This window comes from Zingiber officinale, chromosome 10A (assembly GCF_018446385.1).
Source record: "Zingiber officinale cultivar Zhangliang chromosome 10A, Zo_v1.1, whole genome shotgun sequence".
Taxonomy (NCBI): domain Eukaryota; kingdom Viridiplantae; phylum Streptophyta; class Magnoliopsida; order Zingiberales; family Zingiberaceae; genus Zingiber; species Zingiber officinale.
Genome location: NC_056004.1, coordinates 88196634 through 88222553, shown reverse-complemented (window position 1 = coordinate 88222553; position 25920 = coordinate 88196634). Strand labels below are relative to the sequence as shown.

The 25920-nt window shown below is 33.1% G+C and overlaps 1 protein-coding gene across 6 annotated transcripts in view; it reads left to right on the top strand.

The window, feature by feature from the left end:
- Nucleotides 1-25920, top strand: part of LOC122026945 (testis-expressed protein 10-like) — a 33147-nt gene that overhangs the window by 5138 nt on the left and 2089 nt on the right. For 5 of the 6 annotated variants that reach the window (XM_042585708.1, XM_042585704.1, XM_042585706.1 and 2 more), the window contains 14 exons: nucleotides 1320-1489; nucleotides 3273-3422; nucleotides 4759-4905; nucleotides 7786-7852; nucleotides 8268-8557; nucleotides 9299-9424; nucleotides 12651-12770; nucleotides 13034-13120; nucleotides 13964-14092; nucleotides 15382-15493; nucleotides 15629-15763; nucleotides 17321-17455; nucleotides 23842-23987; nucleotides 24147-24287. In XM_042585708.1, the coding sequence (XP_042441642.1) occupies nucleotides 1320-1489; nucleotides 3273-3422; nucleotides 4759-4905; nucleotides 7786-7852; nucleotides 8268-8557; nucleotides 9299-9424; nucleotides 12651-12770; nucleotides 13034-13120; nucleotides 13964-14092; nucleotides 15382-15493; nucleotides 15629-15763; nucleotides 17321-17455; nucleotides 23842-23987; nucleotides 24147-24287 (1955 nt within the window). The remainder of the gene's footprint in view (nucleotides 1-1319; nucleotides 1490-3272; nucleotides 3423-4758; nucleotides 4906-7785; nucleotides 7853-8267; nucleotides 8558-9298; nucleotides 9425-12650; nucleotides 12771-13033; nucleotides 13121-13963; nucleotides 14093-15381; nucleotides 15494-15628; nucleotides 15764-17320; nucleotides 17456-23841; nucleotides 23988-24146; nucleotides 24288-25920) is intronic. The other variant, XM_042585705.1, reaches the window with a different exon arrangement.

Sequence of the window (25920 nt, the reverse complement as noted above, 5' to 3'; positions counted from 1 at the left end):
GAGGGAAATTTATAGTGTTGTGAGAAGAATTTGAATTCTCATTAGATGGTTTTATAATCCATAATAAAAGGAAAATAAAATTTTATAAGACTGTACACCACCCACGCTTTTTGTGAAGATAGAGCCAAAGATTAAATTTCATTCCATGCTGATTGACATGGGTGAAACTTCATATTCCGCTGGCTTGCCAACACACAAAACAAGCTCGAGGTGATGAAACTCTACCAAGAGACACCTTATGATGACATTGGCAATTTCATGAGACCCTTGAGACAAATGTTATTTTTTTTTCTTGAGGTTGGTGAAACTTCTGTATCATGGCGATTGCTCCAACATGACTTCTAGCAGTAGCAACAACTTCACTTGAAGTTGGTGGTAATTTCCTTCAAGGTTGGTGAGATTATCACAAGCTCTCAAGACATGCATGAGTTCCAATAACAACGACAATTTGTTGTGGTCTTTTGCGAGGAGGCTTCATGAGCTCTCGAGATGTACACAAACAAGGATCTTCTTCTTCCTTTGCTCCTTCCATATGGCCACTTTGTATCCTTCTGATTGCTTGACACTTCCCTCACCTGTGTTGTGGTTGCTACTCTCCTTGTCTTCGTTGTTACTTAAGACAACCTCTAGATCTTCCTTCCTATTCATCAGTGTTTTGTATGTCTTCCTCCTCTTCTTCCCCCATCTCCTTTTATGGTGTTTGTCTTCAGCACACCTTACACTGATACTTGGAACGGGAGACACTTCCAAAGCTGACTGGAATTGAAACCCTGACTCGGCTTGAATTTTGAACCTTGGATAGAAAACAAAAACAAAACATGGGATTCAAACTGTATGCAGTGGGAAAAAAGAGTTTTGAAATAAAATGATTTTCATTTCTGGTTGATTTTTTTTTGGCCAAATGAGTACCCTTGAGTATATTGCAATAGACCAGTTCATCTCTAGAAATAGACACACATGATCCAAGTTGAAAGTATTGTTTCTTGTCACTGCAGAACAGACATCATGTTGGTTTTGTTAGGGGTTTCCTAGAGAATGAACTGAGGTTTCAGCAATCATTCCTTTTCATATATCATTAGATTGGAGATTCTGAATGTTTGACTGTTTCAAGCTAACAACATTTCTCATGTGTATGAATATTTGTCTCTTATACACTTGTCATGGGCTTATGCGCTTTACAACTATCGGTTATCTAGTATTTTGCCTGTGAAGTTACCAATATCCTATTTTTGCTTGGCTATTCATGAATCTTCTGTGCTATAAATCTTGAATTCAAGATGCTCATGATAAATGTTTCTTCTTTCTTTTTCATTGTGAAGCTGCACTTTTTGGTATAAAGGACCTCATTCTAAAGTATCCATTGGAGCTTAAACTTCACAAGCATGCCATTATAGAGATACTTCGTGTACGTATATGTGACAATGACAAGATGGTCCGTAACACATTATATCACCTCTTAAAAAGTGTCATATTTCCTTCATCAAAAGAGGTACGTTATAAGGATGTCAGTTCCATGGATTATAGATTTGATAGGTGTATAATAACACATGTATATTTACTCTGTTGTATTACCCAAGCTTGGTACATTAGAAACCCTTAGATTGGAACATTTAGTTTTAGTCTCTTTGTTACTTATTCTGTTTGTACTTTTTTTCCAATGATGGTTTATAATTCTATTTAGTTTTAAATTCGGAAAGGGATAGCAAAGATCCCCTCTAGCACGTTAGTCTAGATGCATTGGTGAGAATCTATACTATCTGCCACGCCCTAGGGGTGTACCGCTCACTAGGAGATATCCCACTCGGCAACACTATAGTAAAAGAGACTTAGGAACCATATAATGAGGATAACTAAGAAACCAATCCGACTTTAACTTAATGCCCTCATTCCGTGTTCAGTGATTCGATTTGACCATTTTTATCGACTAAGGATTTAATTTAATAGTTTTTTTAAAAATAAAAATCAATACTTAACACTATCCCATGTTGTTCTCTAACAAATATGTGGGTTAACTGGAGCACACTTCTCAAACTGGTTAAGAAAGTCGCTATAAAGAATATGGCTAGTTATTTAACAATTTGCATGCTGAATTGCAGTGAGATAAATCAATTCTTAATGTTTTTGATTGGCACTTTCCAATTTCTAGTAATACGCCCCTTTCTTGGAAGACAAGAATTTAAAAATTAAAATCAATTAGACTATCTAACAAGAAAAATAATGAACAAAGTATGCAAAAAAGGCTAAATGTAGAAGTATTTATCTAATGCTGCCGAGTCAACAAACACATTTTGTTTTTATGTTGTTAATTGGGCTAGCAGACAATGGTTATCTGGTATGTTATAGTATCAGGATATCAGCTTGTAACCTTTTTGCCACATTGTCAAAGATTATATAAATAATTAGAGATGGGAACTAATAGTATTTTTTTCTCTATTTTCTATAAAATTGCTTTTTGGAATCTTCTATTGAAATATTCTAAAAAAGTTGAACCTAGTGAGAACATTTTATCTCTTCTTTGTAAATTTGAATTGACGAAGGAGACTGATTATCAATTAATAATTGTAAAATAATATGCTCATTCTAGTCAGTTTGAACTTTGGACAATTCAGGCTCTTCTCTAGCCTAAAAGAGAGGTGACTTTCATCTTTATAAAACTTATTGCATTTACTAAGGTTCTTATTTGTGAGATTATGCAATTTTGCATTTTTTTTTCAACTGCCATAGTATTGACATTGTGTTTGCAGACTACTGTATTGATATGCACATATTTATTGTGATACTCTGCACAAGCGAACTAACCAAACTAAAAAAATATATACATCTGAAGAAACTCCACCAATACTATGCACAAATCTCAGGAAACAACTTTGACTTCAAAAACTTTAATACGTGAACATAAACTGAGAATGTAGTATATCTTATAAAAGAATGTAATGGGCACTTGTAATCAAGGCTATCATTTTTTTTTGCCAACTCAAGCTCATTAATCTACAACTTTGAGAACTTATTAGTTCTGCACTCTTATATAATGTGCATTTCTGATTGAAATTTTGGTTTTCAAGTAAAATGATCCTTTGCATTTTTTTTTCATTCGCCCCCGACTCTAAGACTTCATCGAGGAATTTGATTTTTTTTAGGTCATACATTACCTGTTTTAGTATTCTTCATTGTTTTTCTGATCTTGTTTCGTTTAATATCTCTATTAGGTCAGTTTTTTTTCATGAATAAATCATTTCTATCATGAACAGAATTGACCATTTTCTTCTTTGCAGGATATAACAGCACCTGTAATCTCTTTACTAATGGCTTACATCTTTAATGCGATGACACTTATGACAGTTGACATTAGGCTAATGGCTTTCAAGTTTTTTAAACTTCTTGCCTTGAACTATCCATCTTCCTTCATGTTGTATGCTGAAAAGGTTGTATGCTCTGATTTCAATATGATGCATTTTATCTTATGTTTCTTTTGTCAATATATTTGTTGAAATTCTATTTACTACGGACTGGTTATTTCAGAAGTGCTATTATGAATAATTGCTTTGTAATTTGTAAATAACTAAATGTCATTTATTGTATATCTTCTTCCTTGAGTCAAAATAATTAAATATCATTTATTCTGGGTACATTGAATATTTTCTTCCTTTTAGACTTTGTTTTATCAAATGTCTTGTTTTCATAGTTGTATGCTGTTTTTTGTCATTATATAGGCTTGCTCGAACCTGCCACTTCTAATAGTAGTTTTCAACTTTTCATGTAATTTGGATTCTCAGAAAGCATGCTGATCTTTAATATTTTGGTAGATCTGCTTTACTGATTAATATTTTTGAGTAAGCTTTAGCCTCCTTGTAAATCACAAAAATGGTCTGATGGTCTAGCAATGTACATATGAAGTTCTTGTAATTTATCCATTGTACTTCACCTCTTTCTGGTTCGTCAATATCAGATGTTAGAGCCTAGAGGTGTCAAGATTGACAAGTGGCTTAGGTGTCAATCAAGCTGGACACCTTACCCAGTTTGACATGGTCCAATCCTAAATTGGCTGAGCTGTGCCTGGCACCAGGAGGCTTATGGGCCATGTTAGGCATGCACCTTGTGCCCCACATGCTATGCTGTGCCATTCCTGGTATAGGCCTGACCCACATGCAGTGCCAAGCATGGCCCATGGCTTGCCTACTACAAATCATATAAATTTTTCTATATTATCCCTTTTACCCCTAACATAATTAAAAAGAATTAAAATCTTACTTATTACCCTTATATTTTGTGAAAAATATTGAACATATTATTATTTTAATATTTTCATTTTTTTTTTCAAATATATTTCATATGTATTATAATTTATATGATCAAAATTTCTTCTCAATGAGTTGGTCATTTGGTTGGGATGGCTTGGGCTTGTGGGCACAACCTATTGACACCTCTAGCAATAAGGACAATTTTGCACCATGTGCATTTTGGTGTTGCTAGGCGAGTGACGTAAGTTGGCTGTTCCTTGCATGGGTTCTATATGTCGTGGCCTAGCCAGATTCAAACATGGAAGTATAAGGGTTAATTTGAGATCACCCCACTGTTCTAGCCATTTGAGGAATCTACTTGATCCTTAGGATGAACAAGCTAGGAACTCATCATCTATGCTGATAAAGAAAAGTTCAACTGGCTTTATAGATTAATGTTTATAATTCTGTATTTGAAGTCAGAATTTTGTGTCTGATTGTTCTGCATTATTGATCTGATAGAATTTAATGTATTTCTCAGGTTCTTGATAATTACATTGATATCCTCAGAAACAACCAAATATACCTAGTTGAGAAGAACAAGCTCATCAATGTTCTTGCTGGGCTTGCTCACTGCCTATCTTTGATAGCTAACAAAGGTCAACGTGATGATAGATTGAACAATCAGGTAGTATCTCTACTGTCTATTTTTTTTTAAAAGTGGCTAAATGCATTTTCTCTTTGGAACTATCACTTTGTTAGAATTGTTAAATTAGTGAATATAAGTTTAATCTGTTTATCCCTTTTGTGCCATGAACATTAGTGCTTCACTTCAGATTTGCTTTTCATTTAGAATTTATTTGGTGGCTTGCCCCATTCATTGACCCATTGTTCATCAAATGCTAGGATCTGATAATTTTAGTTTATTAATGGTGTTTTTTTCCTTGTGTCACTTAAGCTACCACTAATAATTCTTTTAAAACAAATCTTCTATTGCAAAACAAATATAGTGTGTACGTTGTTTGATTTGCTAATGCTGAAGTAGTTTCAAGGTAGAAGCTATGCAGTTGTGTTAAAAATACTGATATAAATGATTTTATAAAATTACTGTGCTATAAAATGAAATGGATAAAATACATTTCATCTTATTGCTTCAGTTGATTTCACCCTCATTGTCAACTTCATGTTCTTAATGACATTGATATTGTAGAATAAAGGAAAAGAAAGACAAAGTTGGCATTACATTAAGAGAGAAGATGATTTCAATCAAGGTTTAAAATCTCGACCCATGCCAAGGTTTCGGTTGTAGATTGGAACCATACCGTTTCAATACCTTATCGTGTCGTGCCGGAATGGTTTCGATATTTTTAAAATATAAAATATATATAAACTAATGAAAAATTAATCTAAATATTTTAAAAATAAAATTTTTAAAATATATATTAAATTAATAGGATAGTTTAATTAGAGTTAATTACGAGTAGTTAAATTATATTGACTATAGTTAGGAGTTGATTGAAATTATTAACATAATTTTTAAATTAAAGCCACGGTCCTGGCTTCATCTTCCGTTGCTCTGCCAATTATATTGAGGCCCACGTGAGGCCTTAGTGGTTGCCGCGGAGGCCGTGAAGCCCGCTCATGGCCTTTGCGGCAGCTGTGGCCATCGCAATGCCTTTGCGGCGGCCGCGAGGACCGCACGTGGCCTCCATGGCAGCCGCGAGGTCATCGTGATGGTTGCTATGGAGGCATTGCGACAGTTGCGAGGTCATCGCGTGGTCTTCACAGTGTGCGCGTAGAATCTTCGTGGCCACGGTATCTCGGGTGTGCCTTTGCCGATTTCGGTCAGTGAACGGGACAAATTTTTTTTGCCTATGCCGAGTAACACATCACAATATTTTAAACCTTGATTTCAATATAGCATAAATTTCTCAATTCATCATTGATTCCACTCTCCTAGGCACCATTTGAGCTTCAACATGACATGATTAGTTTGTGTTTCCTTTTCTTAGGTATTTACACCACCTTTGCCATGACACCTTCACTACTCTCTTTATCGACAAGATTCTCTTCTCTATGTCAATCTCGACTTAACTCCAAGCACTTGTTTCCTTGGGTGAAAATATGCTCCCCACTTTAGTCTTTACTTCCATTTCCTTGAACACAAATGGAAGGAGGGAAGGAAACCATTGGGGACAATTTCCCTAGACTAATGACTAATTTGGGCAGATGGAGAAGACCAACAAGAGTTGATATGATACTTGAGTGCAATGGATGACGACGAGGAAGATTCGAAGGTGAAACCTTGAGACTAAATGAGTTTTAAGAGATTATGAGCGATTTATAATGTTGGTTTTTAGGTAGACTTTTACCTAATCATGTATTCGACCAAGGAACAACTGTTTTGAGTCATAGTTGATGAATGAGGTCTATCTCGAGTTAAGTTGCGGTGGACAAACAAATTCAATCAATTGGACTTTTAGTCCAATCAATTGAATGAGGTCTATCTCGACTCAAGACGTTCTGCATGCAAATGAAATGAATTTTTATTTCAACTTGAGTTGTCTAAAGATAAATTTAGTCGGCTTAAGAAAGTACCCCTTGAAGGATAAGGATGACAACACTCATCTGAGTTGATTTACTTTTGTTAAGTCTATTGGATTGAATTCGAGTCAAATTAATATTGTTTGAATTAATTGAAATCATGATCTTATCCAGTTGAGTCAACCAACAAGTGTTGAATTGGTTGAAAATGATTTTAATCAACTAGAATAGTGTTGAGTAGACTAAAGGCATCAACGTTTTAGTTGATTATCAAAGATATGTGTCTACTGAAATTAAACAAAACAACTATGTTATCCAAGCTTGGTTTCAAGGCTCTAAAGAGATGGATAAGGGGAGCTTGTCCTGAACATTTTTACAATAACTCTACTGTTCCAAATTCACACTCGCTTTATTTTATTATAGGCCTTATTGTTCTTGTGGAATCAAAGAGCTTAACATCTTTATCTTCAAGCTCTTGCAAGGCTTTGATTTTTCTTTCAAGCTCACTTTATTTTTCTTTCAATCTTTTCCTTTTGCTTTACTTGGATTATATTCTTTAAAAGAACCTTTATATGAGTTTTCTTTGCCTCTTCAAGGAGGGACCATTAATGGGATTTGAGAAGTGACTCATTTGACAAGTCAGTATTAGGACTGGGGGTCGAACCACATTAGAATATTATTGCCAACATAGCTTTCACTCTTTTTATATTTTCGTAGCATAGCCAACTCTTTATTTAAGCTTTTGCATTCAAGTTGTTTTTTTTATCTCTAATTTTTGTCTATTCACCCTCTTAGCCTATCCTTCAATCCTACAAATTTCCTTATTATTTTTGTTCTCACATTTTTACAATCCATTATGATTTTACATTCTGGCAATAAGTAGCTTCTAAAGTCATGCTAAATGTTCACTCTTTTCTGACCCATGGTATTTTGGCTTAGAATTTGCTTAATTTCTCTATCCTTTCATCTGTTTAGTTTTAGCTTCCATGGCTTTTGTTGACAGTTGTGTCATGTCTTTTGCTAGAATCAGGAAAAATTTCAGCGAAGAGTTTTACATGCCTACAAGCTAGAGGTACATGAAGATCATGCTGGTAGGAAGAGACTACTTGAGAATCTGTACTGGAGTTATTTAATTGTTTCTTAATCTTTTATTGTCTATTTGCTAGATGAGGCCACTGCTTATGCTGAAACGGAATATACTGTCACTGCAATACCTGCACCTAGAATGTTTTAGTTGTATACCTGCATTGTTAACCTTGCAAATTCTTATCATATAACCTACCTCCTTTTACGAAACACAGTCGTCATTTATCCATGTTGCTCATAGTGCCTTTGTTTGCACTCCTACAGGATCTAGAAAAGCTTGTACTTAACTCCAGTTTGCATTCATATGGCTTTCTTTGTAACTGTGCTATATGAACTGTATTTACATCCTGTCTTCACTCACTTCTGTCAAAGTAGTACGAACTGGATCACCTAAAACTGTTGGATTTTCTTTTTCAACAGGAATTGATTCTTTGTACGTGAAACTTGAAGAACTTGTTCCAGTACTTATAAATTGTTTTTTGGAGTCGATTTCAACAACTTGTACAATGGATGTAATTGATGCTCGATCATTTAATTGCATGTTGTCTACACTTAAGTGTATATACCTGGCTGTTAAATTTCTTGGGATAGAGAAGCTTACCACTTCAGTGTTTGATGGACGTGATGTTGGACAGAAAAATTTTAATTTATATTATAACAAACTTTGGGAAACATTTCCTGTCCACCAGCTTTTTCAATCAGCAGAAAAGGTTCGTCTCTTCTTTTTTTTCTCAAATTTCTATTGTCAAAGTGCGCAGATGATAGATTTTTTAGATGCTCTCCTTTCTCCATAGATATGCTTCGTTCAATTTGCTCAGCCAACATGAGAAAGGAGAATGAGGCTTTTATATGCCTTTACATAAGAAAGTGATTAGGCTTATAGTTTCAATTTAAATAGGGTTCCATCACTGTCTATTTGTTCAGGTAATGGATGAATTTCAGGCTGTGAATATTTTACCATTCAAGTGTTCATTCAGTGATAATTTTTCAACTATTTGCTAATACCTGTGGATCTTTGAGTTCAATGGATAACTGGATAAGGTTCATACCAATACAAGGTCACGTTCATAGACAAAATAGTTGGACAAAAAATGCATCTATTGTTCCTTGGAGAGGCATGATTGATGATGATGATTTATTCATGAAGATGTATTGAGTAGTCATAGTAGAGTAACACCAGTAAAACTTTGTTATAATCAGTCACCATTTAAACTTGGAGGAAAAAAGTTTTTAAGATAGTAGACGAATCATCACGGTTCCAAACTTTCTTAAATTTAATCATAGTAGAAGTTCTAGCAAGTGTTTCCTATTTACTTTAAATTTAAGCATTCTTCATACAAAAAGCATGTATGAGGCATTTCTTTAGACTATGCAATTATCATGCGTGCTTTTTTAATTGCTTTGAAAATAGTCATGTTTTCTTGTTGATTTTTATTTGTGATCTTTGACAGGATGATGATAAATATATAATTCTTGATATCAAGATCGCTGAGATATGTTTGTGCCTAACTAAATGGGTGAATGGTATTGATTTTCTGAGTGACAAGCTTGTTGAGTTCATCGAGTATTTGTTGCTGGTAAAAGTTGCTTCTCTATTAAATTTACTTCTGGTTAGAAGTGAAAAATTAATTTTGTTTTGATTTTTTCTCAACTATTTTCCTTTTTTCTTTGTTAATATCACTGCTTAAAAGTGCAAAGACTATTGTTTGGATTTCTTCTCATTTTTTTGCTTGTTTTTGATATTATTATTTTTCTCTTCCAGCAGATGAAAATTGTTAACTAATCCTTTTATAGAAGATATCAAGTTTCCTAGTTGTCTTAATTCTTTTCTCTATCTGAAAGGTCCTTAAAATGTTGTAGTTCTTCCTTCATGTTACTTGACTCTTTTGTTTTCTCTAGCCAATGCATAAAAATCCTCTCATTCTCAAGGAAAGGTGGAAGATAAACACAGGGCAATTCCAGGATACAAAGTAACTTTTCATTAACAAGGTTACTATAATGATATGGACATGTTGGGTTGATGGAACATGCTATTAAGAGTCACAGACATAACTCATTGCGGGATCCTTATGAAGTCTTTTAGGACTATTTTTTTTCATTTATTCTTATGGTTGGTGATCGAGAAAGGATATATTGATCTTTTACCAATTTTCTCTCGGTCCTAATCCCTTCATATTTAGGCAGATTATTTTTTGAGGAAAAGAGATGTCAAGGGATCCTTAGATCTCTCCTCTCCATATCTCCATCCAAGCAGAAAGGTGTTTCTCATCCTTTCCCTCGCCTTTTGGCTCTCTTCCTTCCAAGTAAACATACTTGTCCTTAGCACAAAGTCAATAATCCTCATGCTACTTCATGGGATACAGGTGACTGGAGGGAATTGGATGTGCTATTTGTAGGAGGTGAATAAAATCTAACTACATTGTGCAATCCAAGGTTTAAAATCTCAACCGGTGCCGAGGTTTCGGTCCTAGACCGGAACGATATGGTTTCGATATCGTATTATGTCGTATCGATACGATTTTGATATTTTTTTATTTATATATAGTAATTATTAGATAAATATGTTTATGGTGTATAATTTAAAAATAAGTTGTATATTGATTTTATATAAGTTCTTCATTATTGAACAACTTAATATTATTAAAAAAATAATTAAATATAGTTTTCTTTAAAGAAAATTGATCTATCAATAACTCGAAATAAAATTGATATATCATAATATGTTACCTTAATAATACCAAATAGAGTGGGTGAATATGATGGAAGCATTGTTTTTCCATATTAGATAATCAAAATTATATAAATTAATACAAAGATGCTATTTTATGTATAATAATTATATAAATTAATTATTTATTCATTTAATTAATGATCAATTTAAATAATATATATTTAAAATAGTAAAAAAATATCAATTAAACAATAAAAAATAAATTAAAAAATTATCAAAATATAAATTTGATTTATTATTTTTTTTTTAGATTTTTAAATTTTTTATAGAATTTTTAAATAAAATTTAAAACAGCAAAAAAAATTCAGATTATTAATTAATAAAATTTATTATTATTTTTAAAAATTTTTAAATATATATTTTTTTGTTGGGATAATTTAATTAGGGTTTATAAAAACCCTTTCGAAGTATCACACTTAAGTTAGGAATTGTTTTAATTAATTAAATCTAATTTTAATTTTCTTCAACAAATAGAAGCATTGCGCTCGCGGGATGCCCTCCGACGGCATCGCATGTCGCAGGAGGCTGCAGGCAGCATTGGAGGCACCCCATGAAGCTTCGAGTGCCATCAGAAGCGTCCCAAGATGCTTCTAGTGGCGTCGGAGGCGTCCTGCGATGCCTATGGGACGCCAAGACCTGCCTTTTGGCGCGCAACACCTGCGCGTGACGCACGCGAAATCGTTCATCACGCGGTGCTGGTTTCGCTCATGATGAACGATTTCGCTCCGCCTTCGGAATTGTAAAAACTGTCTGTGCCGCCCGACATGGAACAATATTTCAATCCCTAGTGCAATCTATACAACATCATATATTCGATTTATGCGGTTATATATGCAGTCTATGTAGCCATATGCAGCCTGCATATGTAGACTAGTGAAAAATCGAAATGCACTTCATTTTAACTAGTTTAGGTTGAAGCAAATCAACTAAATGACGCTATTATTTCTTTCCCTAGTCTCTTCTAAAATAACAAGAGCTTTTATTACATTATTTGAGGGTTAATTTAAACATGTACATTAATATGCTTGTTTGTTACGTGAGATGTTCTACAATGTTAACTAAAGTATATATATGTATATATATATATATATATATGTATATATATATATACATATATATATGTGAACGCCCACGTATGCGCGTGCACACACACACATATTGGAGTCTGACCATAGATGCCTTTGTTTATGCCTCATAATTTGTATACATTATGCAATTGGTCTATCAGGTGGCATTATATACACCTCTTAAAACCTTGATTTCATCCTTTCAAATATAATACATTTGATACTATTGATGCCATAATAATCAAAATAGTAGATATTTTTAGCTAGATAACTAATAAATAGATTGATATTTATCTATCCACTAAAAGTTTAGGCCACAATCTTTACATGTAGTTTAATGTGCTCTAAATGATTTCTTGTCTTGGTTCATGTAAGATTAAACAAACTTAGGTTATGTTTTGAGAAGCTCAAATCCGTGTCCATTTGTGCAATGTTATTGCATAGGCCTTGAGTTAACCTTTCTTCTGGTTGGGGATTGCGACATGGTTTAGTTTTATGGATATTAACCTAAATCTTTCTGTGCAAATCTGTGGATGATTGAAAAGTGCAAATGCATAACTTTAGCCCTCTACCGGCTTACCTTGTATATGGTTTTTGTTAATGGAGGCTTTAGTCAACACTGCTACTTTCCATTTTCTCTCAAAAAGAGAAGGGCACTATTTCCCTTGGCTAATTTTAAACAATGTGTTAAATTTCTCCATTTTGTTGTTTATTATTCACATAATTATTGATTTCTGTGATTTTGGTTTTTACATTTTTCATATTATATGCTATTGTAAGATAAAGTGACAACTAGTGAAAGTTGTAGCCCTAGATTGTCCAAATTGTCTTAGTCAGACATCGCTAATTTGGAGTGATTCTATAATTTATCCTTGTTTTTTTCATTGATGCCAGTTTTTTGATTATAGTAGCATCTAGTTATTGCAATTTTGAAGTAAAAAAATGTAATTTGTTTGAGATTTTGTTGTAAACTCTTTGTTAGATTATTAAACTATTCTTGTTTAGGTTGGCACAAACACATGGGAAAAAGGGACACATATGGAAAACCACATTGTTTCCCTCTTACCATTTATACCAAGACTTCTTTCACAGATTACTGCCAATGGGAAGACTAGGCTTCTTGAGGTTTGTTTCCTCTTAACAAGGTTGATTATGAAATATTTATAGGTTTCAAAAAAAGAATTTGTGCACCTTTATATTTTTTTCATTTCTATATAAAAGGCAGTTCAGGGTTGAAAATCTTAGGGATTTTATTTTTTATTTAATTTATTTTCTTATTTTTTTCGTATCAATAATGTTTTTGGCATGACATTTCCTTGTTTAGCTAATCAACTCTGCAAAGGAACACTAGATGAAGCTTCTACTTACAAAGCTGAATATGGTTGCAGGCCTTTACTTGTTCTTTCAAGGAATGCAGGGTCGATTCTAGGCTATTTACAGCATATTTGTCTGTAGTTGAAGAATTATTGCTTGTTGTAAGCTCTAGTCTCATTTTTTTTTTTAAATTTGCAAAGATCATTTATTTGCCTTTAGTTAATAAAATCGTTGAAATTTAGTGTGAAAATGGCAAACCAATGATGGTGGCAGCTCTATAATACAGGCCTAAGGGTTTTTTTTTTGTCATTTTTTCTAATAATAAAAAAATAAGAGTAAGTCCCCATCATCAAGCTTTGTTTGTCCCAAGTGTTTGGGATCAACTACACTAACTTTATCCCTCTTTTATGCAAGAAATATGCTCTAGTAGTGAATAACCCTCGTGCCACATATACATGTGTGTTACAGTCGAGCCCTGTGAATAAGAAGTTAAGATTTTTTTTTAAAGGTTTAGATAAATTTAATGTTGGCTATCTAGGCCTATTGCAACCCTCAACTGTTCTCATATTTGGGATCAATATGGATGGTTTTAAAATATACTGGATAAGTGAATTATCAAAATCTTTTTTTCTAAAAATGTCAATTATTTAAATCCGTCTCAATTTTTTTTTTTAAATATCACATTTCTTAAATATAATGGTGATAAAAATAATATGTTTTCAATTTAAGTGTCTTTACTATCCTTGTGCTCCATCAAAAATTACCACTGTTATTGAATCGGGGTTTTGAGAGTAGTATAATTTAAAGACAAAATATTTAGGGGATAAATTGAGAAGCAATGAAATTTAGGTGTAAAGTGGAATGGACTTTTCTTTTCTTTATGTACATCTTTCGTAAAAAAATCTTTCAATTTCATATAATTTCATATTTTTGATTCGCCTTTTGTCTCTTGTAAAACATAATCTTATTATTTATTTTGATTTTCTCCTGTGTTTTATTGCAAGACAATCAATACTGGCCTGCAGATGCATGCATCTAGTTATCAAGATCATCTAAGCCATGAGATTGCTTGGATGAGAGAGCTTCCCAGGATATTACTGCACCTATCTGATGAACATCCCTCTAACACGATGGTTAGTGCTTAGATTAATTGCACTTGAATTCTATTGGTGGCTTTTGCTAGTTCTTGACGTTATTTTTAAAGCATGGCTATATTACTATCATTGTGCACTGCTAAGCCTGAGAATTGATAAAAAGTTAGTTACTGCGAAAAGAGAAGACCAGCCCACTTAATGCAGTGGATATTTGGTGTGGAGCATGTGAGAAAAAGCAAAAAGAAGAGAACCTAGGAGGATGAAAGGATACCTTTTTTTTTAATATATGGAGAATATCACAAACATTACCACTTGAGTCTCTTATATAGGCTTTATTACCATAACAAAATGGACCAACTATAATATTTAGTAAATAATAGATCTGGAGGTCACGAGTTCGAGTCATGAAAACAGCCTCTTGCAAAGTAGTCTGATGATGCGTATAATAATCGACCTTTCCCTAGACTCTGCATTGGTGGGAACTTCATGCATCATGCTACCCTTTAGTAAATAATAGATCTGTTGGTCAATTTGAACAAATATTACTTCTCAACAACCATTAGTTTAAGGAATAGAATAAATGTTACATTTGTTTATTATTAGCTCTATATCTTGGTTAATTACTAGAGAGTGGTGACGTATTTATCTATAGTCACACACTTTGCCAATGACCTAAATAAGAAGAATCCACAGTAATTTGCTATGTAATGTATGCATGCAAGAACTGTCATGCCAACCACATGGCTATAGTATCGGTTTAAATATATCATGCCAGTTAGATATTGGTAATTGTCATCCCATTTTATGCTATATTTGTGGGCATGCATAGCTAGGCTATTATTTATGGTTATAGACTTTGAGCATGTAAATTGAAGCAAGCATGAGATTGTACAATGCCTCATCTTGGTCTTTATTCTATCTAATGAAGTCCTTGATCACATGAATGTTGTTGACTCCCATCATTTTTATGATTGTTGTGACACTAAGACTTTCTTTTTTATGATTTGGAGCTAAAGCAGAAATGCAGCAGCTGGTCTAAGCTAATGTGCCTTGGTAGTTACTATGAACCATTTATTAGTGCATTCCTTGCACGTGTATAAATAAACTATGAAGCGGGAGTTATGCCTTTTAAATTCCTTAGGTTAGATGGTTAGTGCACTGGGCAATTATGCAGTGCACAAAGAGTTTGATCCTATTTTGACTGTCATTGTATTCATTGCTCTTAGGTATATTCTCTGAAAAATCTTTTATCTATTCATTCAGCATTTTTTGCAATTGTTAGCTGAACCTTTTTGTTTGTTGAATATCTCATTTAGAAGTTCTTACAGGTGGTTTTAAAAGTCCTACTTCGAATCGGACAATGTTTTGTGCCAAATTCACCTCTTGGTTTTGAGTATGATGCTCTGCAATTTCTCTTGCGAGAATTTTATGCTATTAGATGTAAGTGTCATTATCGTGATGGAAGTAAACTTTTTCTAGCATATTTTAATTAGTTATAATAGTTGTTGTTTCATTGTATCAACTGCTCCTGTTTGCATCCTCCAATGAAATTGAATATTTAATTGCATTTTGCAGCTCATTCAGGATCAATAAATTATGGCCCGTTTCTGAAGCTACCAAATGATTGCAAGGAACTTGCCCTTTGTTGCTTATGCTACTTTTCATGGCTGACTTCAGATTTTCTTGAATCATTAGCCTATTGCTGCTTATGTAAGCATTGATTGGACACCTGCTGTTTCAGCTTACTTATTATTAACTTTTTTAAAAAAAAAAATTAAATAAGTACTTTATCTGGGTCAAATTTAAACTTATTGGTGGCAGTAAATGTCCTCTCTTTATCAAAACCAATTTCAACTGGAAAGGACAAATTTTGGAAGAGAGTCACACTTGCAAATAGCAAGGTGAAACTATGGATTCATTTATTGGTGTTTTGGGTGGTAGAGCTATTTGTATCCCATTTGATATTAACAACAAAAGAAGTATGTTTGAGATGTCCCTCCAATGTTATGATTTATTCCAAAGTCATGTGGATATAATTTGCCATGCAAATCTAATAAATTCTTGTCCCTTACTTTTTTAGCCAATGTTCTTAACCTTTCTTTTTTTTCCTTATTAGTCCTTCAATGTTTTCTTTGTTCTCAAAGGACCTCTAGATTGTAATGTCTTCTTAATTTAATGTAATTTTTAGCACATGCTTCCCATGAGGGAAGAAATCACACATTGCAAAAACGTTATAAAACATTTTTTCCTTTGATATTTTCCCTCCATTTCTTTTGGCAGAAAAAGAGGGAGGGAAAGAAAAAATTGAAAAAATCTTTCACTATTTTTCCTTTATATTGCTTTTTGATCTGGGCAGGAAGCTCAAATCTAACCTTAAAGAATTAATTTTTTTCTTTTCAGATTTTGTTTTTGATTTATCCTTTTCATGTTGTTACCAGATAGGTATTGAAATTTAAATTTCCTTCATCCTTCCCTTGATCCATTCAAGTAAATGATCAAATGGAAAACTGTGCTTCTTACTTCGATCTAAGGAAAAAAAATAGTTTCTCACAGAAAAGTGAATTTTTTCCCTATCATCTTTCCCTTGCTGTTCTCTTCCCTTGTCGGAAACAAGGACCGGCCTTGATGGTCCCTAGATTTGTCTGATCCTGTTTCATCAAACATTAGACACTACTGCCTATAAATTTTTAGATTAGTATTTTCTTTTTCTTATTGTAGTGTCACGCATCTAACTTTGATTAATTTTGAGAGCTCCAAACACAATACACTGTTGGAGAAGTATTATTGCCAATCTTTGTATGTTGGATTATTTATCAAATGTATAAAACAAAGTCATTCTTTTGGGTACCTCTTAGCCATATCTTGGTCTCTTATATGTCAGAATAATGCGGGTAAAATGTGATCCTAAGTAGTGCGTGATTCAGCTCACAAGTTCAGCCTATTAAAGTTGCATAATGTTGGAAAAATCTTTTGAAAATTCTCTATTAGTTTGTTGGTAATAGTAGTTAAAAAGGAAAAGATATTGTTCCTATATTTTCTTGACTGACATACTAGCATTTTCTTTAGAACTAATTGGTATATTATGGTTGTCCAGTATACTACCACTTATATAGCTTTTTGTTATCTTGTTGCATGATTTTTCCTGCTTTTGTTTTATTAATGATCCTAATGATCCACCTTACCTCCTCCCCCCTTTTAAAGAATATGTATAGTGTTTCTTTTTTTTTTTTTACATTTTCTCTGTCATCCTATTTATTGTAATTGCAGGTAATGATATGGAACCACTCATACTGCTAAGAATTGTTGAGGTTCTGCAGACAGCATATATGTCTGGTCGTGTGCCTGTTTCTGAGTACATGAGTTTCTTGGTAACTTTAGTTGCACGCTTTAGAGTATCTCCTGGTAATCTCAGCAACATTCTAGCCACTACAACTATCATGGTGTTATTTGTTTTTCTAAATTCGTTCATTATTAATGGATCTTTTAGTTTGGCTTTCCTACATTGCTGCTTGGTTTACAAAACTGGAGTGAACTTCTGCATAGTTGTCCGTGTCATGAATTTTACTTCGTAACATTATTCAATTTAATATTCTTTCTTCATATGTACATTGTTAGCTGATAAACAACTAGCAATTATTGTACTTATGCCAGCCCTGTGCTTTTAATGAATGATGTACTATACCTATTTAGCATATTCTATTTTGGCATGAAAAGATCATATAAATTGTCATAATTAAAATATATCATTAGAAGGAGAGCTTTGGCGCAATGGTAAAGTTGCTACTATGTGACCCAGAGGTGACGAGTTGGAGCTCGGAAACAACCTCCTATAAAGTTGTGTGCATTGGACTGTCATTTTTTATTATTAGAAAACGATGATAAGATCCAGGTTTTAAATCTCTAGAGTGTCAAAGCTTTAGTTTTTAGCCAGAACAATACAATTTTGGTACTATGTTGTGCCCATATAGTTTCTAAATTTATTTACTTCTAAATACGAATCAATACAAGTCATTTGCACTAAGAGTTAAGAGTGAGCCATGATTTTGAGGCTTATTTACTTCCAAGAATGAATTCATACTCCGGTTATTTATGTTAAGAGTTAAAGCAAGAAGTTTCAAATTGTTATCAGCATCCATGGTAAAACTAAAACGTTAAATATTTAATTAATCTTATTAGACTCAGTATAACTTATATAAGTTATAATTGATAATTAATTACTTATAATTAATTTTTTAATAGTTATGTACTTGTAATTATTAGCCATTTACTAATAATTTTTTTTACTTATAATTATAACTAAAAAAAGGATAGTCCGGTGCATAAAACTTCCGCCAATATACGGTCCTAGTGAAAGATCCGACTACATTAAGTCTATTGTATGCAACCTTTATAAATAATTATAAATAAATAAAATAATATTTATAAAAATATATAAATAATACATTATAAGTAATTATATTTATAAAAATTACACTAATATGATATTAATTATTTAATACCAATAGTATCTATATATCAATTATATATGTATCAAGTAATTAACTATTTAATTAACTGTATTAATTAAATATATGTATCTATTAAATTTTTAATATCTATTAACTAGCAATTAATTAATAGCCAGCCTATCCCAAGGGCAAAATAAAAAAGAAAAGAAAAGTACACAACTTTCCTCTTCCCTATCAATCCCAGCTTCATTTGGACTACGTGATTTACAGCTCAATTGCAAATTGTGGCTTTGGCAAAGTCATCTAATGAAACCCCCTTTGACAATCTTAGCTCACCCCTTCAGCGTTGATGCCCCTAGATTCCTCCTTTGTGTCGGCTGCACACCAACACCCTCATCTATCCTCTATTGCCCAGTGCTCCTCTTTTATAGTTCCTCCTCTTCCCCTCCTTGTGACAGACAAGATATTTTGGTTGTGCCGTGCCACCATGTTCCATGTTTAAGTCACACAGAACGGAATAAGAAATTCTAGCCATGTATTATTTCGTAATTTCAAAAGACAATGTGTTAAGCAAACTATAGTTTTTCAATTGTTATGATCTTATACTGAATTGAATTTAATATAAGAATTTGAAAAAAAAGATAGAAAAGTTTATTGTGATTGTCCTTTGTCTTGTACACTGTCCTCTATTCTACTTGTACAGATAAAAAGTACAAACTCCGTACCTCCTACCAAGTTAATCATGCTAAAACCCAGGTTAACTATTCAGAGGAAGCTTTTCTGAGGTTCTAACTTTGTAGGATGATATTTTATTTCTTTAAGCAGTTGCATAATTGTGTAAATAGTTCAGCTTTTGCATTATGCATGTTGGTAATTTATTTTATACTCTAGCTTTATGCAATGGAGAAAGTACATATTCAAAATTTGTTTATACTCTCTTTTATGCTATGGAGAAAGTACATTTTGGAATTTTATTTTGTTTTGCATTTAGTGTTAATTCACCAAGGAGTAAATATTGCCTGGATGAGCGCAACCTGTATGTCAATAACTAAAAGCTGCTGATGTTGGAACACTATATAACAAAATATAGATTACATCTGGTAACAATCTATGCAACAAACTTCACAACAATATGTCGATTAGGGATGTGATAAGGATGAGAGTAAAAATAATTAATCGATCAACAGATTGTATGGACAAAGCTATCAATAATGTATCTGATTTATTAGTATGAATGTAACAAGAAAACTACCAATAAATGGGCAACCCAACTTAAACTGCATTATAGCATTCAGTACAATGTAATTATGATAGTAATTTTGGTTTTTCACCATAACCCTATGCTGCCCAATCTACCCATATATCAATTGCATTAGAAAATTTGTGGTCCTTAATACCTCCCTTAAATTTGCTCAAATATGTTATAATGTTATAGCTAGTCAGTTAAAGGTTAAGCAACTATGCTACTAGATCATTGTAACTAACAAATGAAAAAACAATCTTAAATGGCATTTATATTTTCTCAGTCGAAAGTAACACATATCTCTATGTATTTTGACATCTTATGAAAGGTTGAATTAGAGGTGATGTATATCTGATTGCCAAAATATATTTATTAGTTCAATAAGAGCATTATCCAACTTAGAGAAAATTATTTGTGCAAAATAAGCTTACATTTGGTAATATTCATGTCTTAGCATTTTGACTCTGCACTTTATTTGTCCACTACAGTCTGCTTTTGCTTTTTCAAAAATATCATATTCTCTCCTAGAATAATGCAACAATTTAATGTGGACATATATTTGTGGGAGAAACGTGCATCAATATATACCAATAATCATGATATCATAGAAATTCTTCTCGGGTATTCTCGAGGTACCATATATTCCTTGATTTGCCTCTCCATTGTCTTGGCATGGAGACTAGAGAAATTAGATGGCAATAAATTAGATTTTAGTCGTAACTCTACTGTACTCCTCTTGATTAGACTCCACTTGTCCTTGTATTTATCTGACATTTAGATCTATGAGAGAATCAATGGATTTAGTACTTAACACACCAGCTTCTTCAACACATCAAACACAAATTTCACTTAAATGTTTCCTTCTGAACAAGCAACTTGTATGGCTTGAAATATTCAATACCACATAAGTCTTTTGTTTAAAAGTGCCAATGGGGATAAGTTTCATCCTTCTAATTCCTGCAGTATCATTAGCGTTGATGTTATATTAATGCCATCTATATAAACATTGAGAAGAATATAATTTTTGTCCCTCGGGGCGGTGCGGTGGCTAAGGCCTGGGGAGTTGCTACATGAGATATTGGGGTCGAAACTCGGTGCATTCAAGCATACCTTGACCACTTGCACTAATGGCTAGTAGCCACTCGTGATTTACCTCCTCCGTGTTGTCCTAGGAGCGGGTTGATAGGAGCACTGGGGGCAAGCGAATCACCTTTTGCCATATGAGAAGGATATAATTTTCACTAGATACCTAGATTACCAAAAAAAAAAAGAAAAAAAAGTGAAGGATATAATTTTCAAACTGGATAAGGTGAAAAGCTGAATGATTTGATGCACTTTTGAAAAAAATTTAATTTATCAAACCTTATTTAGGAGTTTGTTTTAGCTCATATAAGGACCTTTTCAATTTATATGCAAAACCACTCTCCCTTTGAGCAAAAACCCTAGGGGTGTGTTTGGTTGGGGGTTATCCTTGATAACATTGATTCTCCATTCAAGGTTATCAACGAAAACCCTGTTTGGTTTAGGTAATCGATGATTTCCGAGTAATGTTCCATGCCCGACACGTTAGCAAAAGGAGCATGCAATCTGGAATTGGAAAACCTCGGAAAATTGAGGTTTTTCTTGATTCCGAGGTTAACAATTTTTTTTTTACCAAAAATATCCTCTAATAAGAGAAAAACGTAAAAAATGTAAAGAAAAAAAAAAGAAAAACATAAAAAAATATAAAAAACTTAAAAAAACGTAAAAAAATAAAAATTTAAAAAACATAAAAAAGAAAAAAAAACAGAAACATGTAAAAAAATGTAAATAAAATAAAAAAGGAAAGTAAAAAAAATAAAAAAGGAAAAAAGTAAAAAAAAGAGAAAACATAAAAAAATGTAAAAAAGGAAAAAAAATGAAAAAAATAAAAAGAAACGTAAAAAAATAAAAAAAAAAGAAAAAGTAAAAAAAACATAAATATGGTTGGTTTTGTGAGGGTAATATAGTAAAATATTAAACTAGGTTATTCATTAAAACCTTCAAATAAACAAGTTTTTGTTACATTACTTAAGTTGAATCAAACAACATTTGGTTTTGTTTTATTTCCCATAACCTTGGTTATGTGATTACCTAATAATCACATAACCAAAGTTATATATGATAACCTGAATCAAATGCACCCTAGGGGATTGATGTAGGTATACCTTCTTAGCAAGATTACCATAAATAAAAGAAGATTGATGTAGGTATACCTTATTAGTAAGACCACCATGAATAAAAGCATATTCTTGATGATATATTATTGTATGTTGGAATATAGCCGCTAAGTGCAAGGAAGAAACACCGTAGCAATCATTGGTGATAGGAGGAAAATATGTCAGTATAGTCAACATCACATTTTTAAGGGTACCCTTTTATCATCAAGTTAACTTTTAGCCTATCTATGGAGCCATGGGAGGATGCTGTGCCAGGAATTCAAATGTGTATCCACCCGTAGGTTTGCATAGCAAACACTCAAGGCTGTGGCAAAGGAATGAGATTGAGGATTTTGAGCACTAGCTGCATTATCAGCTGTGAGTATAATGAGGAATTTGTTCTGCTTGCCGCTAGATGTGGGGTTTGAAAGAAGTAACCAAAGGGGAAAACTTGTGAGGGAGTCATTGTGGGTTCACAAAACACTAACTAGTGTATTACTAATTCCCATTAGTGCACGACATACCTTTGATATTTTTGTCCCACATGAATGTACAACACTGACTATAACATAACTAATAACTTTTATGAGTATGCATCACAAGAGGCTCCTTCTTCAATTTTCCCAAATTTAGAAGGCCTATAACTCTTCTTGAATTCATATTTCTTGTCTTTTCTGTTGATATGAGAACCATCTTGAACTCTTTAAGTCTCATTTGGTAATAAGAACAATTTGTTTGTGAAATATAATTACCATCTTTAAATGCTTTATCTTATGTAGATAATGCAATTCAATCCTAATGGACCATGATAAAATTATAGTCTATGCTCATTTGTTTGCCAGAAAAATTTGATGTGAACAGAATAAACTTGTTAGGTTCGTACCTCCAATGCAGTTTTCAGCTGGAAGGGAAGTATAAACTATTAACCTTTAAACTTCTAATGCTTCTGTAATTCAATCCCATTCAGGTTCATTTAAGGATGAAATGTAGTCAATCGAGTTGACCTTATTATCAATGTAATAGTGTAACAGCAATAACAGGCCATATATCCAAACAATAAAGCAATGTAAAATAGTAATATCAGAAACTTGTCTTTTTTCCTTATTATTTGTCATGATTGTTGACGTGCCATGCTAGGCGTCATGATAAAAAATTTCATTTCATTATTTGACTGATACATGGAACTAGGCGGAAAACGGAACACTACTCGGTATCATGTTTCCGTTCATGGGGAGGGGAAACAAGAGACAAGGAAGATACGGAAGATAGAGGAGATGATATACCTTGAAGATAGGTGTAGAAGAATGCTAGGTGAGTTTGCCAAGGAATTGGGCCACAGATCAAGGGGAAACCCGAGGAGAAGAAAGCAGCTAAGATGGTCTCGATTCGGTGGTTGCTTGTTTTAACAGAAGGCTACAAATTCCCATCCAGTTTGTATTCCTGACCAGTAGATATCAGTAACATTCAACATGGTCTAGCATTATGGGCATTGTTAGAGGTGGAGGAAAAGATTGCACTCAACTTTATTGAATACTTGGGGGCTTGTGCAAAGTAGCATTAGGAACAATCTAATTGAAAGCATAGCAATTATTGGTATAATACATAGTTATCTTAGCCTATCACTTCTGTCAAATTGAAACATGGATATAAACTAATGTTCTACTTGTTAGATAATTTGTGAAATGAGAAACCAAATTATCACTTGTTCTATTGATTATTATGGCTTGTCTTTGTCTCATATAGCAGTTGGATATTTGTGACATTCTATATACTTTTTTAATTTTATCTCTCAACTTGCAAATATTATGAGTACAGTATATTGTTTCTCCAATGATGATTGAAATGTCTCGGAACAATAAGTAGTCATTTAAATTTTGTTTCAAATATATGCTGATTGCTACATATTGCATTTCATTTCAGAAAGGTTTCTTGCCAAAATTTTTGAGGAAGATTCAAATCAGAAAACCTTCAAGTCCATCACAGATGCAGTATTTGAATGCCTTGATCAGATCGGTGACAGTTGCATTGTCCTGAAGTTGCTTTTCAAGAACATGTTAAATGAGATGGTGTGTTGGCTTTCTTCATAAGCTTATTCTTTGCATATCTAGTTCTCCACTCCCCTATGCATTTACCTCACGGTTGAAGACTTTTGTCATATAGAAAAAACATTCTATTTCCTGTAAAAATTATGCCCTTACTATGTGATGTTTGCTTGACCTCTGCAGTTACTAAATCCTCCTATGGACAATTTCCGTGGTATGCTCAGAATGATCATTGCACTTGATGCCAGGCTAACTAAACTTTCAGATGAGGATATCGGCGACTTAAGCAAAATCCTTTGTCGATATATGGTTGATACAGCATCAGTATGTGCTTGCTTAGTGCTTGTAGATTTTCTTGTTATTTATAGTGTGTACATACATACACACACACAGAAATATTTTCAGCTTAGTTTGAGAGATGGAAAATTATGGTTTGATACTTGGAATGTCAAAATAATCATAATAAATTTCAGTGTTTTCAGTTCTCTGCAGTGTAACTCAATCAACTATAGTCATTCTAAGGAAACAACGCATGTGATGACTACTTCTATGGTCATAAAAAACCTCACCAATAAACATTTAATGGCCAAACCAAAAGGACTAAACCACTAATATACATCGTTATACATGAGAATATTAAAACTCAGTTATTATTGGATTGGACCAATCCATTGCATCTTTCATGGCTTTCAAGATTAATTCGTGCATGGCCAATGTGGTCGAATAAGTTGCTAACATTGAACCACTTGACACTTGGTGCTGAATATAAAATGTTTGCTTATGAATTTCTTGTAGAGAATGCTGAAGAAAACGTTCAAATTGAGATCTGTTATATAATATAAAATTAATTTTTAATTGTTTTTCTCATTAACATGTGATATTTATCTGATTCAATTTGTCATGTACACTGGGAGTCTGGAACTACTAACAAAAAATGATAGCCTCTTATGTGGAGTTGTGGTCTGCCCTATAATTTATGAATAATTCCCTCAATGTTTGTACTAAGGACAACACCCTATCTATCCTATTGGGTGCTTCATGTGTGTCAAATATGACATTTTTCTTTATGTACAGCACAATGTCCGCATTGTGCTACACTAGCTACTGCTACCTTCCCTCCATGTTTCTATACACTTGGTCTAAATGATCATTATCTGGTATTTGTGTCATGAGGCTAGGAGACTACCTGCCAAAATGAGTAAGAATTTAGATGGATTGCTTCAGATTTTTAATTGATGGAGTATTTTTTATTTAACCCCAACCTGAATAGAGCAGCTTGCTTGAACCTTTGTGAATTCAATGCCACCAGCATCAGTTAGCTTAACTTATCGGGATTAGGATACTTCTGTTTTTTTTGTGTCTTTAGATCTGAGTTCTTTTTGGAATTATCCAAACTAGCATCCTTCTGTCAGAGCACATGATTTAATCTTTCTTGCAATTCAGTGAAACCAATTCTCTATTCAGTTCTCAGTGTTCCTGTATTCTATTTTTTGGGTATCCATGTCTACTTCACCTGTCTAATCGGGTATGGATCAGTTTTAAGTGTATACTTGGTATAGATCAGTTTTTTGGGCATGGATCAGTTTTATGTGTATACTTGGTACAGGTCATATGTAGATATGTATATTTGCATTTTTACAAGATTTATCATGTAGGTTTGACTTAAATTTGATGGACTATAAGATTTTACTGGGCATTTCATTGTTAGAGATTGATATACATACTTTTTAATACATATTCTGTTTTGATGACAGATTTAATTATTTTTAGTGGTTCAATTTGTTATTATTTTTGACATTGGAGGTATTAAATTAAAATATGTTAAATTCTGTTAAGTTCAGTTGTGGTTGGGTACTCATTTGCTCATGGGTAGTGATGAGATGGGTACAGGTAGACTCCTAAGTACCCATCACAGGTATGAGACAGGTTTAGATTTGGATTTGCTAAGCAGATATGG